A 14405-nucleotide genomic window follows, 5' to 3' on the forward strand; every position below is an offset into this window, starting at 1 on the left:
TTTCTCGGTTCGGCTTCATTATGAACAACTAAAACAAAGAGATAAAAAATAAATAGAACAATTTGAGTCTCTTTTTTTAAAACGTGGAGTCGCGTGGAAGAGTATAAGTGTGTGTTCCATAAAAAAAAAATGTGGATAATAAGGTCTGCAGCCTTTCAACAGCGGTTTGTGGAAACACTTTGGTCTGATCCGCCTTATTTAGCCTTTGGCAAGCAGCGAGGATTTTATTTTGGAAGGGCGATGCGTTCATGAGCCAACTTGCCATGTCCCTATTTTATGAAATCAAGACTCAGCATTGGTGAATTGTTTTGTACTTTTTTAGATACACTAGATATTTAGATATATTTTATATATATATATATACGTATATATTATATATATATATATATATATATATATATATATATATATATATACGTATATATATGTATATATATATATATATATATATATATATATATATATATATATATATATATATATATATATATATACTATACGGTCTGTTTGCCACCTAATGTAAACCGCAAAATATTATTTAAATGTTTTTATATAATTTCACTAATATGACGATGCAAAAGGTAGAACCACGAGCACTCTAGCTCCTTGTTAGTAAAACTAATAAACTCGTGGTGTATCATAGCAACACATGGAAACAAAGCTAAGAAGTCACCTGCATGGATGTCATTGTCCTCAGTACGTTCCTTCATCTGAATAAATAAACCAACAGCCTTGATGGCCACTGAACACCTCACGAACGAAATCGGTTTCATCCAGAATTTCACACTTTATGAATTACATTTTAATGGTTAAACGGGCTCCTCACTTCAGATTTATTTATTTATTTTACTGCTGGGGCATTAAGGCCCCGCTCCCCGCCACACACACACACACACAAAACGAGAGGAGCCGGGTCCACCGCTCGCGCTGATGGTGATTAGTTGGACTCGCGTGACACGGCGCGCCACTGCAGCCAATGAGCGCGCGGCGTTGCGCGGAGTGGGAGGTGGAAAGGTGTCCGACGCGGCGGGGGCGCGCTGCGAGCGAAGGAGGAGGAACACTCCACCGCCTCCTCACAACACGGGAGGACGAGCACCCAAAGGCGGGTTGTTTTTAAGAGAGGAGAGAAGACGGGAGGATAACCCGGACTGGAAGGATATTAAATCATTCACTGTCCCCCCTGTTTGTTTGTATTTTGGGTCGGAACTTCCTGGGTGTCGGTGCAGTTGTTGTTTCTTATCCAGTGCGGCGGTCTGTGCTTCACGTCGGCTCGTCCTGCGACGCGTTTGAAGGGATGTAGCGGAGGGAGACGCCACTTAGAGCCGCTTCACTCGTTGCACCAGGAGTGTTGACATTAATCAAAAGGTAAAATACTTTTTTTTTTTTTTTTCAAAGAAGAAAGGAGAAGAAAAAGCTGCTTTTGGTTTTTGGGAACAATAACTCTTCTCTGCTAGTCCACACACTTTTTTATTTTGTATTATTATTTTAATATTGATGGTTCTCTTCATAATGACCCCCGCCTGGAGGTGGTAGCTGAGCCGCTCTCTCTCTCTCTCTCTCTCTCTCTCTCTCTCTCTCCCTCTCTCTCTCATTTCCCACCACATCCCTGCACATCTCCCCAATGATGACTATGAGCTCAATATCGGACACGTTGCTCCCGCCCGACCCCTCCAAATCGGCGTTTTTGGAGTTCGGCGGCCACGGCTACCCGGGCCACCAGCAGCCCTCCCCCGGCCTGTCCCACAACCACTACCCGGTCCACGGCCTCCACGCGGTCGGCCCCTCGCAGCACGACGGGCCCTTCTCCCCCGGCTCGGCGTCGTACGGCCGCCCGCTGGGCTACCCAGGCTACCACAGCCCCGTGAGCGCGCACCACCCCGGCGCGTACCTGTCCTATCCGCACGGGGGTCACGGCGGCGCGCTCGGACACAGCAGGCTGGAAGATGCGGGTAGGTTTCACAGGAAGAATATGCATGTTTGCACCTTTTTGTTGTGTCTTTTTCACGTTTATCAGAGTCTGTCCCATTAATGTGTACCCCGAGTGGACGCGGGAACAGGCGCGTGCACGTCGCGGGTGTGTGTTTAACGGCTTGTCATTGAGCTGACGGAGCTCCAAGAAAATAGAGCAAACAAGGAAGGGGGAAGAGCTGTTAGCCAGAACCGTTCGTTTCATTAGGATGCGATCAGTTTATAGGTGCTTAAAAAACTATAATAATGTATGATTTTGTTGTGTCGCCGTGAATATAAAAAAAAAAACCTTAAATGCAACAATACGCACAAACTGAATGTAGTATAAATCTCATTGGGAGAGGAAGATGGGAGGGATTATTCTTCACAGATGTTTTATATTTAATGGTGGAAATGACTGTGTTGTGTAAAAAAAAAAAACATAAAAAATGAACCACAGCAGAGCAGAATAATTGGATCCACACACAGCTCGGCCACAGCGCGGTGTTCAGTGTACTTTGGAGGGGTTTTTGGTCGCGAGATGCGTTCAAGGCCCGCGGAGGTCGTGCGACTCTCTCCACAAAGCAGCAGCCGACACCGGGCCTGTGGTGTCCCGCAGTGTCAGCCCATCTTCTCCCGAATAACATCCGCCCTGCACGCGCCACAGCCACACACACACACACACACACACACACACACACACACACACACACACACACACACACACACACACGCACACACCAAGAGGCCTGCAGTGATAATAGTCATTGTAATAATAATAATAATAATAATAAATCACACCTGACAAGATCTGTCGAATTCGATTCAAATAAAAGTGTTAATTGAACCAGAAATACTTCCTCGTATTTTATAGATGTTTTATGTATTTCAAAATAAAATTCGGGATAAAACAGACCATTTTAATAACACATTTTTAACATGCATTCAATTACTTTGAAAGATGTTCCCGCGGACTTACATCCACTGACCACCCATATCTAGAATAGACTGTATAGACGTGGATGACGTACGTCCTTAAGAAAGTGGCGATAAAAAGAAAACTAAAAAAGAATGAAGTTTATTTTTTGATTCCCTCATTACATCCTTCATTGCTCTGCGTCCGCACGTCGCTACCCGGAAGTGTCTGCTTGTCACTCGTCATGTATGTTACATGCTGTTAACAGGTTAAGAGCCCGGTCGTGTTCTCCTGCTGCTAATGATAATAATTATCCTTGCTTAAGCATTCACTCAGATACACATTTGACTGAATGCGCGCATCTTTTCCTCTAAAACCAAAGGCTCCACGCGCACTGCCTCCGTGTTTAAGTCTGACTTCTTGTGTTGTTCATTTAAAATAGTGTAACGTGTCCACGCAGCCAAAATACAAGCAACTAATTACAACGGAATCTACAAAAAAATATTTTTTTTAAACAATTATTTCATGATAATCAGTCAAACTATTATTACAGAACTGTACAAAATGTATACATTGTTGCACAATTTCTGCATTAAATGCAGCAGAAACGTGGAAGAACTCAAACTATGATCGTCTATTTATTTTTACATAAAGTGATGTCATCCCAACTCAGATTTGTGCCATTTTCTTTTTTATGTGTGTACGACTGTAAATCATTTAATTCAAAGTTAAATTCAAATAAATAAATACAATTGTACGTTCAACAGACATAAATGAAATGAATAGTGAGTGAAAAAAGCCACGCCTCAGCACTTTCGCCTGCTGTCCTCCACTCATCTCTACAAATAAAGAGCCGTTGCTAGAAATAAAATAAAATATAAGAAACACACTTGATATTGACTTTATCACCATTATGCTTTAATTTCCTAATATTGCAGCAACAACAACAACGGCTTCATTTGAACGGATGACATACTTCGGCACGTCTGCATTACGTCTGTCAGCTGTGAAACATGGTTAAACACAATAAATCATCATATTCTTTGTGATTGCTGTTGACAGTGCAGCACTTTATTACGGAGCACTGGTCCCAGTTCACAAATAAGTCCAAATAAATTTATCTTATTGGAGTTTTACAACCGCGATGAGGTCAAGTGACCCGGAACACGTCGCATACTGGGCATCTGTATGTCTGCGAGGCTTAAAGACCTTTCTACATGTTTGGTCTTAATAAGGGTGAGAACAATTCAAAAATTAAAATTGAAATGGGGCCAGGGGGTATTTTACAAGCAGGGTGGTCTGACAATAAAGCAAAATAATAAAGCAGAACACACATGGGCTAAAAAGCAACAACTAGTTGTGCAAGTTAGAAAATGTACACCCTCTCACATTTCATTATTTTATCTTTAAAGTTGCCCATCCTCTTACGGCGCCGCCGTCTCTCCCGGCTACGCGAGCCGAGTCTCGGTCACAGGACCCGGGCGTCTTGTGGGGCCCCTGGCTCGTCCACAGCTGTTCCCCCCCCACACACACACACACACACACACACACACACACACACACTGTGGGCTCTGAGCTCATGTCATAACAAGAGATCAGCGTGGGCGGACGTACACAGTTCTACAGCCTTCTCGAGAAAAAAAAAGCTGTCAAAAAATATCGTCTCGTCTGGCCTGCACGTTGAAGAAAAGAGGATTCATCTTTCACGTAAAAAAAAAGAAGAGGATTCATCTTTCCCCCTGCTTTACATGGTGACATCATCAGCGGCCTGGACTCAATCCAACTCGTGTTCTCACAGGATTGTTTTGCTCTGGCAGAATTCTTTACAAAGCCTTTATATTTTAAGAACATCACAGATTCAGGTTCCGCTTCGTGGTCACGGTTTGAGTTCCTTTCTGTTAGACGACATTAATCTCTTGTAAAATGAATGTGTTGATGTTTACAGTCTCATATAGGAATGGATTTGTGTTTTTCTTTTATACCTACGTACATTTTACATATCTTTTTTTTAAGGGATATAAATGTTGGTCATAAGCAATCTTATAAAAACAAATGTGAAAGAAAATGGGACGTGGGGTTGTATGACGGTGTCTCTCGGGGTGAAATTCTGTCCCCGCAGTGTTGATATTTATCTTGGAGCTAACCCTCCTCCTCCTCCTCCTCGTCCTCAGACCACGAGAAGCCCACGACGGTGATCGAGAACGGGGAGGTGCGGCTGAACGGGAAGGGTAAGAAGATCCGGAAGCCCCGGACCATTTACTCCAGCCTGCAGCTGCAGGCCCTGAACCAGCGCTTCCAGCAGACCCAGTACCTCGCCCTCCCGGAGAGGGCCGACCTGGCGGCCAAACTGGGCCTGACGCAGACCCAGGTATTTTTTTAAAACAAATTGCTGAAGGTAAACATATATATAAACTAGGGCTGTGCAGTATACCGGTTTCAGATTTCCATACGGTATGAATTTTTCATATACCTTCATAACGGTGATTACATTGTTGCGCGACCAGCACCGTCAACAAGTCGTGCATATCCACAAGAACAGCAGACGGCAACATTTATTTTTTACAGTTTAGTACCAGGAGCGCAGTGAAGCTACTTAGCTGTCAGGGTAACTTGGTTCACTCAAGGTTCAAAATTACACGGCCAAATTGCATGCTGGGAAGTTGGACGGCGAACAGCTGTTTGTGTGGCGTGTCTTCGGGTCTGTCTCTTCTTGTTTTTTTTGTCTACTCTACCCAGAATGCAATTCGACACTGTAATTTTATAACAAGTGTGAACCATGACTGAACCCAGTTTCATTGACAGGTAAGTAGCTCCACTGCGCTCTCAGTATTAAACTGTAAAGAGTAAATGTTGCTGCCTGCTGACGGTACTGCTGTCTGGTTGACTGATGCTGGTAATGGAATGAATGTGTTTACTTGTTTAAAAAAAATATATGGCGATATACTGTGAAACTGCCAGAATCTTACAAAATACCGTGATATGAATTTTTGGCCATACCGCCCAGCACTAATATAAACACATATATGTGATGACAGGAGCAGGAAACATTTCTAATTTGAACAAAGTGTCGGATAATTTCTCTAATAGAGGGTCAAGAGTGCGACTGATTGCAATTTAAGGATCTGGCTAGTCGGCGGAACGCAGACACATCTTTGTTGGCTTGGCAATGTGGGTGCTTTTTCTTTTTTTAGATGCCTGACATGACATGGCTGAGACATGTTATTATCAAGTTGATAACTTGTTATAATTAGGTATGTTCTTAAAGGTGTTTCTCACAGTTGTCTTATTAATTACTGTCAGCCTCGACCTTGGTTTTAATTTCCTGGTGACGCCTAACTGAAGCAGGAACATCAAAGGTGCCAGTACGTTCACCTGCATGTCAAGTAATTTACGATCGCTGCCATGGAAGATGCTCTCACGAAACTGTCATTAAGATTAATAGCCGCTGCTGCTTGTTCTGGGGACTTGGAAAGCCGCGCCGGGCGTTTGAGACGGTTTGAGTCGTGACTTTACTTTGAGTTTTTGGCAGGCTCGTGCCTCTCCTCTGGTGGTGACCCAGTAAATAGATGGAGACACAGAACAGTCAGAGACACAGAACAGTCAGAAACACACACACACACACACACACTTGCAGATAGTGATCGTGCGCCACATCTAGCTCCGGCCTCGCTGCCATTAGGCCGGCAGCCAACCGCCGAACGCTTTCCATGGAGCTCTCACTCAGCTCCCAGACGCTGCTGAGGAACGGCACGTAGCGCGGTTCTGACATTTTTCCTTAAAACGCTCTCTATCTCTATCCATCTCTCTCTCTCACTCACACACACACACACACACACACACATACACACACAGTGCCCTTACAGCTTAAACCGCCCGCCAAATGGACGCCTTCTATTTCTAAAAATCTCAGCAACCGTTTTCTTTTTTCGCCCAGTATTACAAGAATAAGCACACACACACACACACACACACACACACACACACACACACACACACACAGCGGCACCTGGCCACCCTCCTCCGCTCATGTCGGCGTTGACGGCCACGGCGTCAGCGTTGGCCCGTCAGTTCCGAGCTGCTGCTGAAATATGAAACCGATAATTAGGGCAGAAATGCTGTCACTGAGGCTGCATTAGCACTAACGTGCTGTTGATTGACTCGTAGGCCAGCGCTGCTCTTAAGGGTTTCACTTAAGGGGTTTCACTTAAGGGGTTTCACTTAAGGGATTCACTTAAGGGGTTTCACGAGGGCTCCGAACCAAACCAAACTAACGAGCAACAATCTAGATTGTTGCTCGTTAGTTTGGTTTCAAGCTAATTTGGTTTCAAACTAGTTTGGTTTCAAGCTAATTTGGTTTCAAGCTAGTTTGGTTTCAAGCTAATTTGGTTTCAAGCTAGTTTGGTTTCAAGCTAGTTTGGTTTCAAGCTAGTTTGGTTTCAAGCTAGTTTGGTTTCAAGCTAATTTGGTTTCAAGCTAGTTTGGTTTCAAGCTAGTTTAGTTTCAAGCTAATTTGGTTTCAAGCTAGTTTGGTTTCAAGCTAATTTGGTTTCAAGCTAGTTTGGTTTCAAGCTAGTGTGGTTTCAAGCTAGTTTGGTTTCAAGTTGCGGCCGTAGAACGACGGCGAAGACGAGCGAGTTCTCCTTCTGGGTTTACTAAATATAGAAAGTGGAGAAAGGGTTTGAAGCATTATGTGGTGCGGTTACAACGGCATCGCTGCTTTATGGAGCAGTGCTTAAGTTTGATGCGTTTGCCGCCATCCACACCAGGCTGTGAGAACAATAGAGGTCAAATTAAACGTCAAGTTTAGGGGCTCATTCTTTCCACATAGAGTCTATTAGAGCGGTCTGAAATTAGATTTATATTTTTAATAGAATGATATATGGACCACTTCAACCGTCTTCATAAATATCTATAAAAAAATCACAGGGTAATAACTCAGAGGACTGTCAGCGTGGCGGAGAAAACAGTTTTGGCGCCAAGTTTTTTCTTCTTGTTCTCCTTCTCCTCCTTCTTCTCCTCGTTCTCCTTCTCCTCCTTCTTCTCCTCCTCCTTCTTCTTATTCTCCTCCTTCTCCTCTTTCTTCTTCTCCTTCTTCTCCTCCTTCTCCTTCTTCTCGCCTTATTCTTCTTCTCCTCCTTCTTCTTCTCCTCTTCCTCCTCCTTTCTGCCGGGCATTTTGGCCTTTCACTTTTTTTTAATTTCTTTTCCTCCTTAGAAGGTTTCCGTAGAAAGTAGAAAACCAGTTTGACACAGAGGTATTGTTCATTGACTGCGTGTAATTATTTATGATTCATTTGTCCCGACTAAACTGACAAGTTTTGCCCGAGAGGCATTTTTGTGTAATTTAATGCTCAATTTGCAAGCATGCAAAAAACTTCTCAAGGTGCCAATTATGTCAACTGAACCGTCTGCAGTGATGAGCGGCGCGGTATTCTGGATCGTTCGGGTCGCGTTCGTCTAGTCGACACACTTCTTAAAACTCTATATTTTGACGTGGTTTTAAAGATGCACCTCCTCATTATAAACACAGAGGACTAACCATCAATACTCTCATGCATACGCTGGTATCCTGAGCTCCTGTCCCAAACTCTAGTACCTGTTTTAGTCAGCTACCGTGACATTATTGTAGGCGAGCCCACTCGTGGTATTTTCTCTCTGTTATTTATTACTACTTGTCAAGCCATCAACTTTAACAAGTATAGGTTCATTTGTACAGCTCATTAGAGTCTAATTGTAGGTTCCATGGCTGCATTGTCATCTTTCAGCAGGTCTGTCTGTGGTTGCTGTGGTGAGGTATAGTCAGCGTGTAATCACCACTTATTGTATCGGTTGCCTTCTGTCCTTTGAATATTTATAATCAGCTGGTTGCCCCTAATTATTTAATTTCAACTGCTGCTTTTTTTATATAAAAAAATGATGTTTGCTGTGTAACACCGGATTGACACACCTGTTCACGGACATGCTGTTCACTTCCTGCTGCGCTGGGCGGCAAAAACAGGGCGATGCGCGTCAGGCGGATAGTTTGTAGAGAATAACCTGGAACCGACTGCGAGCGCTTTAGAGCCGGCGATGAGACGATGCGAAGACTCTTAGCGGTAGAATTCGCGTTTGAGCGAAATGGCCCAAATCAACTGATCCGACTGCAGGGGCCAAGTTACCGGGGGCCCAATTAAAAAACGTGTGCCCGTTTCTTAACTTGCACACCGTGATATGATATGATTTGATTTGTATATCTCATAGCGCTGTGACGTCGGATGTTACGGGACCTGCGATGAGCGCAGATGCAGATCCCACCCCTCTGATTGTGGGGGGAGGGGGGGGGGGGGATTAAAACAAAAGTGGGGGGATTAAAACAAATGTTTTTTTTTGTTTTTTATCCCAATATATGGCCTTGCTACGAGTCAATACCCCGCTATATGCTGCATAATGCGACTCGTAGCACCTGCATCATGATCGTTGTAACATCTTCAGTTTGACTGATTCATTTTCATAATGAGGTTTTTCTTCACCGAAAATGTTCATACGTTTCAAATAATTTTTTTTTATTTAACTTTGTTTCGTGATGGTTTCTTTTGACAAACACATCATCATAAGCAGGAGAATATAAGATGGACACAGTGATTACTTATACAATACATTCCCCAATTTGAGTGTTGACTCTTTCCCTTTCCTCGTCCTTCAGGTGAAAATATGGTTCCAGAACAAGCGGTCCAAATACAAGAAGATCATGAAGAACGGGCCCTGTGGACCTGAGGGAGACCACCTGGCCCCCCAGCCCGCCTCCTCCTCCTCCCCCTGCTCCCTGTGGGACATCAGCATGGCCGCCAAAGGCGCACCAGTGCACTCTGGAGGATACATGAACAATTTTGCTCACTGGTACCCGGGACACCAGCAGGACTCCATGCCGAGGACTCAGATGATGTGACGGTCCGGAGGACGCGGCGCTTCAGGACACATTTATGGATTTTATGCCAGCAAGCTGACTGGAGCTGTTGGGGACACAGACATTGTCGTGGATCTGAGCCACACTGGAGGCACAAATAACATAACGGGCAGAGATCGACTGCAGTAAACAGATACTGGGGGGCGTTGTAGCTGTAGCTTTAGCTTTAGCTATAGCTTTAGCTGTAGCCAGGGGGTTCACACTCCCAACTTGTCAAATACAAAAGCTTAGTCAGTGGCCCTGTGCGTTTAAACTATGAAGCCCTCTAGCGTCAGTTTTGGATGTGCAGGCCATAGTGAATGTGAGGGTGAAACAGGTCAGCCGACTTAAAAGCAAAAACGTCTGAGTGGGAAAGGTGGGGTCGATGTGAACGCACGGTTTCTGCCCCGTGTGAAACCAACTTATTGTGCGAGAAATTTGAACATACATAACTTACGTAACGTAGCATTCCTAAAAGGTATGTACATGTTATCACGTAACAAACCCACCCCCAAAAAAACACACACAAACACAGGACTTTCACCTAGGAGTCCACTCTTCATGTCCTGTGTGAAAACAACTTATGTGCGAAACTAAATCGTTTTAACCTGTTGAGCCCTTTTATATCAGGAAAATCAAGAAAAAATCATGGTATAAATCCCTCCCCCCCAAAAAACAAACATGCTAGGTATCAAATTAAACATAAAAATCAGGGCTACAATAATATATAATCCCGATCACAACTCAAACAATAAATAGGATTAGGGGTTAGGGTTAGGGCTTAAAGGGCTACTGAACGTACTTAACGTGCATACAGAACTTAAGTCACCTAACAAACGTACTTATTTGAACCCAAACCATGATCTTTTCTCCAAGAAGTCTTGTTTCATGAACTCAGCATGAGCTTAACTTCTGTCATGAACGTTAGCCTCGTGTTGAGGTCTAACGGACTTCATATTAAAGGGTTACCCAGTGTGTTTTAAAAAGTGACATCAAGGGAAAAAGACCAGACGTCCATATGTGACAAGTTGGGAGTTCCGGTAGCAGCAACCCTCTGGGTGCACTGGATAGACCGAGGGCTTAAATAATAATAAACATATTAATACTAATTTGTAAAAGGGTGAGTGTGTTATTGCTTCTTACACAAAGTGAACGTAGTCTCACTTTCTGACAGCCAGTCTGCGTTATTTCTGCCTCCAGAGGAGCTCGGCCTGCCAAGACATTAGCGATTAAGCTAACACTCAAAGCTAACGCCAGCCCTGCATCTCTGATTCTGGACATTTCAGGGTTTTTTTCTGTCTATTCAGTGGCTTACGGTGGGGCGGGTATGCGTGTGAAACGAAGGGTTCTTCAGGGCTTCTTTATGGAATCGGATTCAAAAGGACCTTCTGGTTTGCTAACGGTTTAAAAAGAAAAAGAAAAAAAAATCAGTTTAAAGAACTAAAGAAGAGAAAAGTTCTTTTGACGGTTGTGTATTTTTGTAATTCTGACAGGGTGTAACACTATTGAGGGTCTGTGGAGCATATAGATCCTAAAGAGACATGATGGGATGTTGATTTACAGCAACGCTCTGATGGGGTCCATGAACAAGCAGACATTTATTTTATGGTACTTATAATCCCCCTTTTTTAGGACTATATGGGAAATAGGCACTGAATCTACATGGTTACTTCATTGTATGAGTCAAATGTGTGTATATATATATATAGATATATATATATATATATATCTATATATATATATATTTATAGATATATATATATATGTGTATGTGTGTGTGTGTATATATATATGTATGTATATATATTATTTTTGATTTTATTTTTTTATTATTATTATTATAATAAAAGATCTAAAATAGTTAAATGATCAAGCCTAAAAAAAAGATTCCAGAAATGTATTTGAAAGCTGCTGTGGGAAAGAAATGACACTAATGGGATGTTTGCCTTTCACTCCAGCTCCTCAATGTTCAGTCGGTGCCCAGAAAGTGGATTTTGGGACATAATAATCATAACCGGGATTAATCAATCACACTCTGCACTTTTGATTGTGAACATTTCATCTTCTTCTTTTTCTTCTCTGTTTTGGTTGCGGTCATTTTAAATGTTTCATCACAACACTTTATTTTTATGCTCACCTCCTGAAGTTTAAATATATATATATATATATATATATATATATATATATATATATATATATATATATATATATATATATATATATATATATATGCCTTGATCTGTTGACCTGACCGATATTCAGCAACCTCTTAAAATACAGACTTGATATTTTGCCAATAATCTATTGGCTATGAGTCAGGACATGCTATGTTATTTGAAATAAATGAAACCCAGTGATCATTGCCACCCTATCTTCATTTTGTTTATTTAACTTACATCCAACATTTGTTTTTGCACCTTCCACTGATACTACCGCGCGGAGCTGAAACAACAGCCTGCTCCCCGCTACGGGTTCCTGTGTGCCCCAGTGGCCTGGAGACACTTTTCTCTGAAGTCGTAAATCAGAAGAAGCGGGTCACGTCTGTTGCCCCGCGAACATCTGGAAAAGCAGAAAGAGTCGTCAAACACCGTCAATGATTTTATAAAATGACCACGCCAATTATAGGCAATTTCGGACACAGATTGTTAAATAAAGCTTTCACTCTGACGTTGTAATTATCTGTAATTGTCAGTCAAGGGAATATCCTCCGGCCTCGGGCCTTGAAGGAAAGAGTAGAAGTAGTGGATTACATCCAACTGGATTACCAAGGGCTAATCCTTTCACAACAAAATGGATCTGTTGAATGAATATTACAAAATAATGCATTCGGACATTACTGCATTATGGGATTTTTTTCTTTTTCAAGAACAAAAAAGGAAAGTAGAATCTATTCCATCGCTTTTTTAGAGCAACCCAGTAGACAAAAGAAAACTTAATTGGATTCTTGAAAAAAAGATTGTAAAATATTTAATTTCATATGTTTTCCTGGCCGTCACCCTGTGGGCTGAAAGGCATGCGGCGCTTATGAACACACACACACACACACACTTCACAAGTGTGAAGTCACGCACAATTATCCTGAGTGCTAATAGAGCAAAACGTTTGTTCAACACACACTGGTGGAATCAGTGCAGTTGGCATAAAAAACTATGGGTTAGTAAAAATACTGTAAAGGGTTACTAAAATAATAAACTGTATATATATTTAAGTCCTGGGACCCACGCCATCCTCCTCAGTCGTAACTCAGTCGTAACGTACAGGCACACTGAGCTCTGGATGTGAGCTCAGCTAAGAAAATAAGGAAACACTTTCAATGTATTTTGATAGCTAGGGTTGGTCTAATAAAAAAAAAAAAAGGTTTCATTATATCTGTTGAAATTCTCTTTTACATCCTGACAGCAATCACCAAATCAAACGTTCTGACAAAAAACTAAAGTTGGTATCTGTGTCTGTAAGCTGTAATAAACCCGTTAACCCCGCCTAGCTGCTGCTAGCTGCTGCTAGCTGCTGCTAGCTGCACAGCGGTATTAACGCAAAAAAACGTCCCGCCAACGCAGATCGAGTCGATTAATCCGACGCCCTCTAGTGTTCAAAGAACGCTCAGCGCTGAAGTTCAATCAGGAGGACTTGTCTTCCCGGTGCTCCTTGATAAGCTCTGACGGTGTTGCTTCTTTATAGAAATCGCCGCTTGGTGCTATTTAACACTCCCGGTTCATAAAACACGATGCAAACAAAAAAGATATTTAAAAAATCTGGCTTCACTCGGAGGTACGGTTTATTTGATTGTCGTTTTAGATTCGCTTCCTGCGGGATGTTATTGACTTTGTAGAGGTGTGAATATTTACCGTTGCTGCTCTCGGAACCTTTTGTTATAATTTCAATTAATTTTATTTTTTCAAACAATATATTAAAAAGTCAGTTTTTGAGTCATTAAAAAGAACCAAACCAATAATGAGTAGTGTTAACGAAATCCCAACATCAGACATGCTTTTTTTGTCACTCGCACGTTTTTTGTCACTCGCACGTCCCTCGCGCCTCACTGGCGTCTGTGCAGCCGTCTGCTCGCCTCGCCGCTTCATGTCCACTTCCTCTGAAGCGTGCGACCAGTTCACCAGCAGACAGAACGGCCTCGCTTCAGCTGTTTCAGAAGCACACTAAGAGCCAATGAATAAACTGTTTGATAGCACCCTAGGTGTAGATGTACGGTTCCTCAATGTTTTTGTTAGCTGTAAAAAAAAAAGTCATAAAAGATTCTTAGTATTGACTAAATACCAGCTAACATAGCATAACATAACATGTTTTCAGTAGCATGTAGAACATGGTAGCTCCATGAACATGAACAGAGACGCTCTCATCTACATCGGAGGAAGCGGTGGTCGGATGACGTGCGACCTCCAAGAGGCGGACTCTGTGTTTAAATTGCAATACAGGGAAAAGAAATTGGGTTTTTTCGTCATGTTTTGCTTTTGTAGAGTGCAGTTGTAACTGCACGTCAATCAGTTATTCTTGAATCTTCGCGTCCTCAGTCAACACATAAAGGTCTTATTACTGTTATTCATTGTGGAGGTTTTTTAAGTCCACTATCTAGAACAGGGGTTTGGTCGTTATTTCCCCCAAGGGG

General features: G+C 42.4%; 1 protein-coding gene across 1 annotated transcript; it reads left to right on the plus strand.

The window, feature by feature from the left end:
* The first annotated feature begins 1613 nt into the window (after nucleotides 1-1613).
* LOC306749359 (homeobox protein Dlx4a-like) lies at nucleotides 1614-11919 on the plus strand. Its single transcript, XM_079232639.1, has 3 exons — nucleotides 1614-1949; nucleotides 5035-5231; nucleotides 9545-11919. The coding sequence occupies exons 1-3, from the start codon at nucleotides 1622-1624 to the stop codon at nucleotides 9785-9787; spliced, it is 768 nt and encodes a 255-aa protein (XP_079088765.1). The 5' UTR covers nucleotides 1614-1621; the 3' UTR covers nucleotides 9788-11919.
* The last annotated feature ends 2486 nt before the right edge of the window (nucleotides 11920-14405 follow it).

Source organism: Taurulus bubalis, assembly GCF_910589615.1.
Source record: "Taurulus bubalis genome assembly, chromosome: 17".
NCBI lineage: Eukaryota > Metazoa > Chordata > Actinopteri > Perciformes > Cottidae > Taurulus > Taurulus bubalis.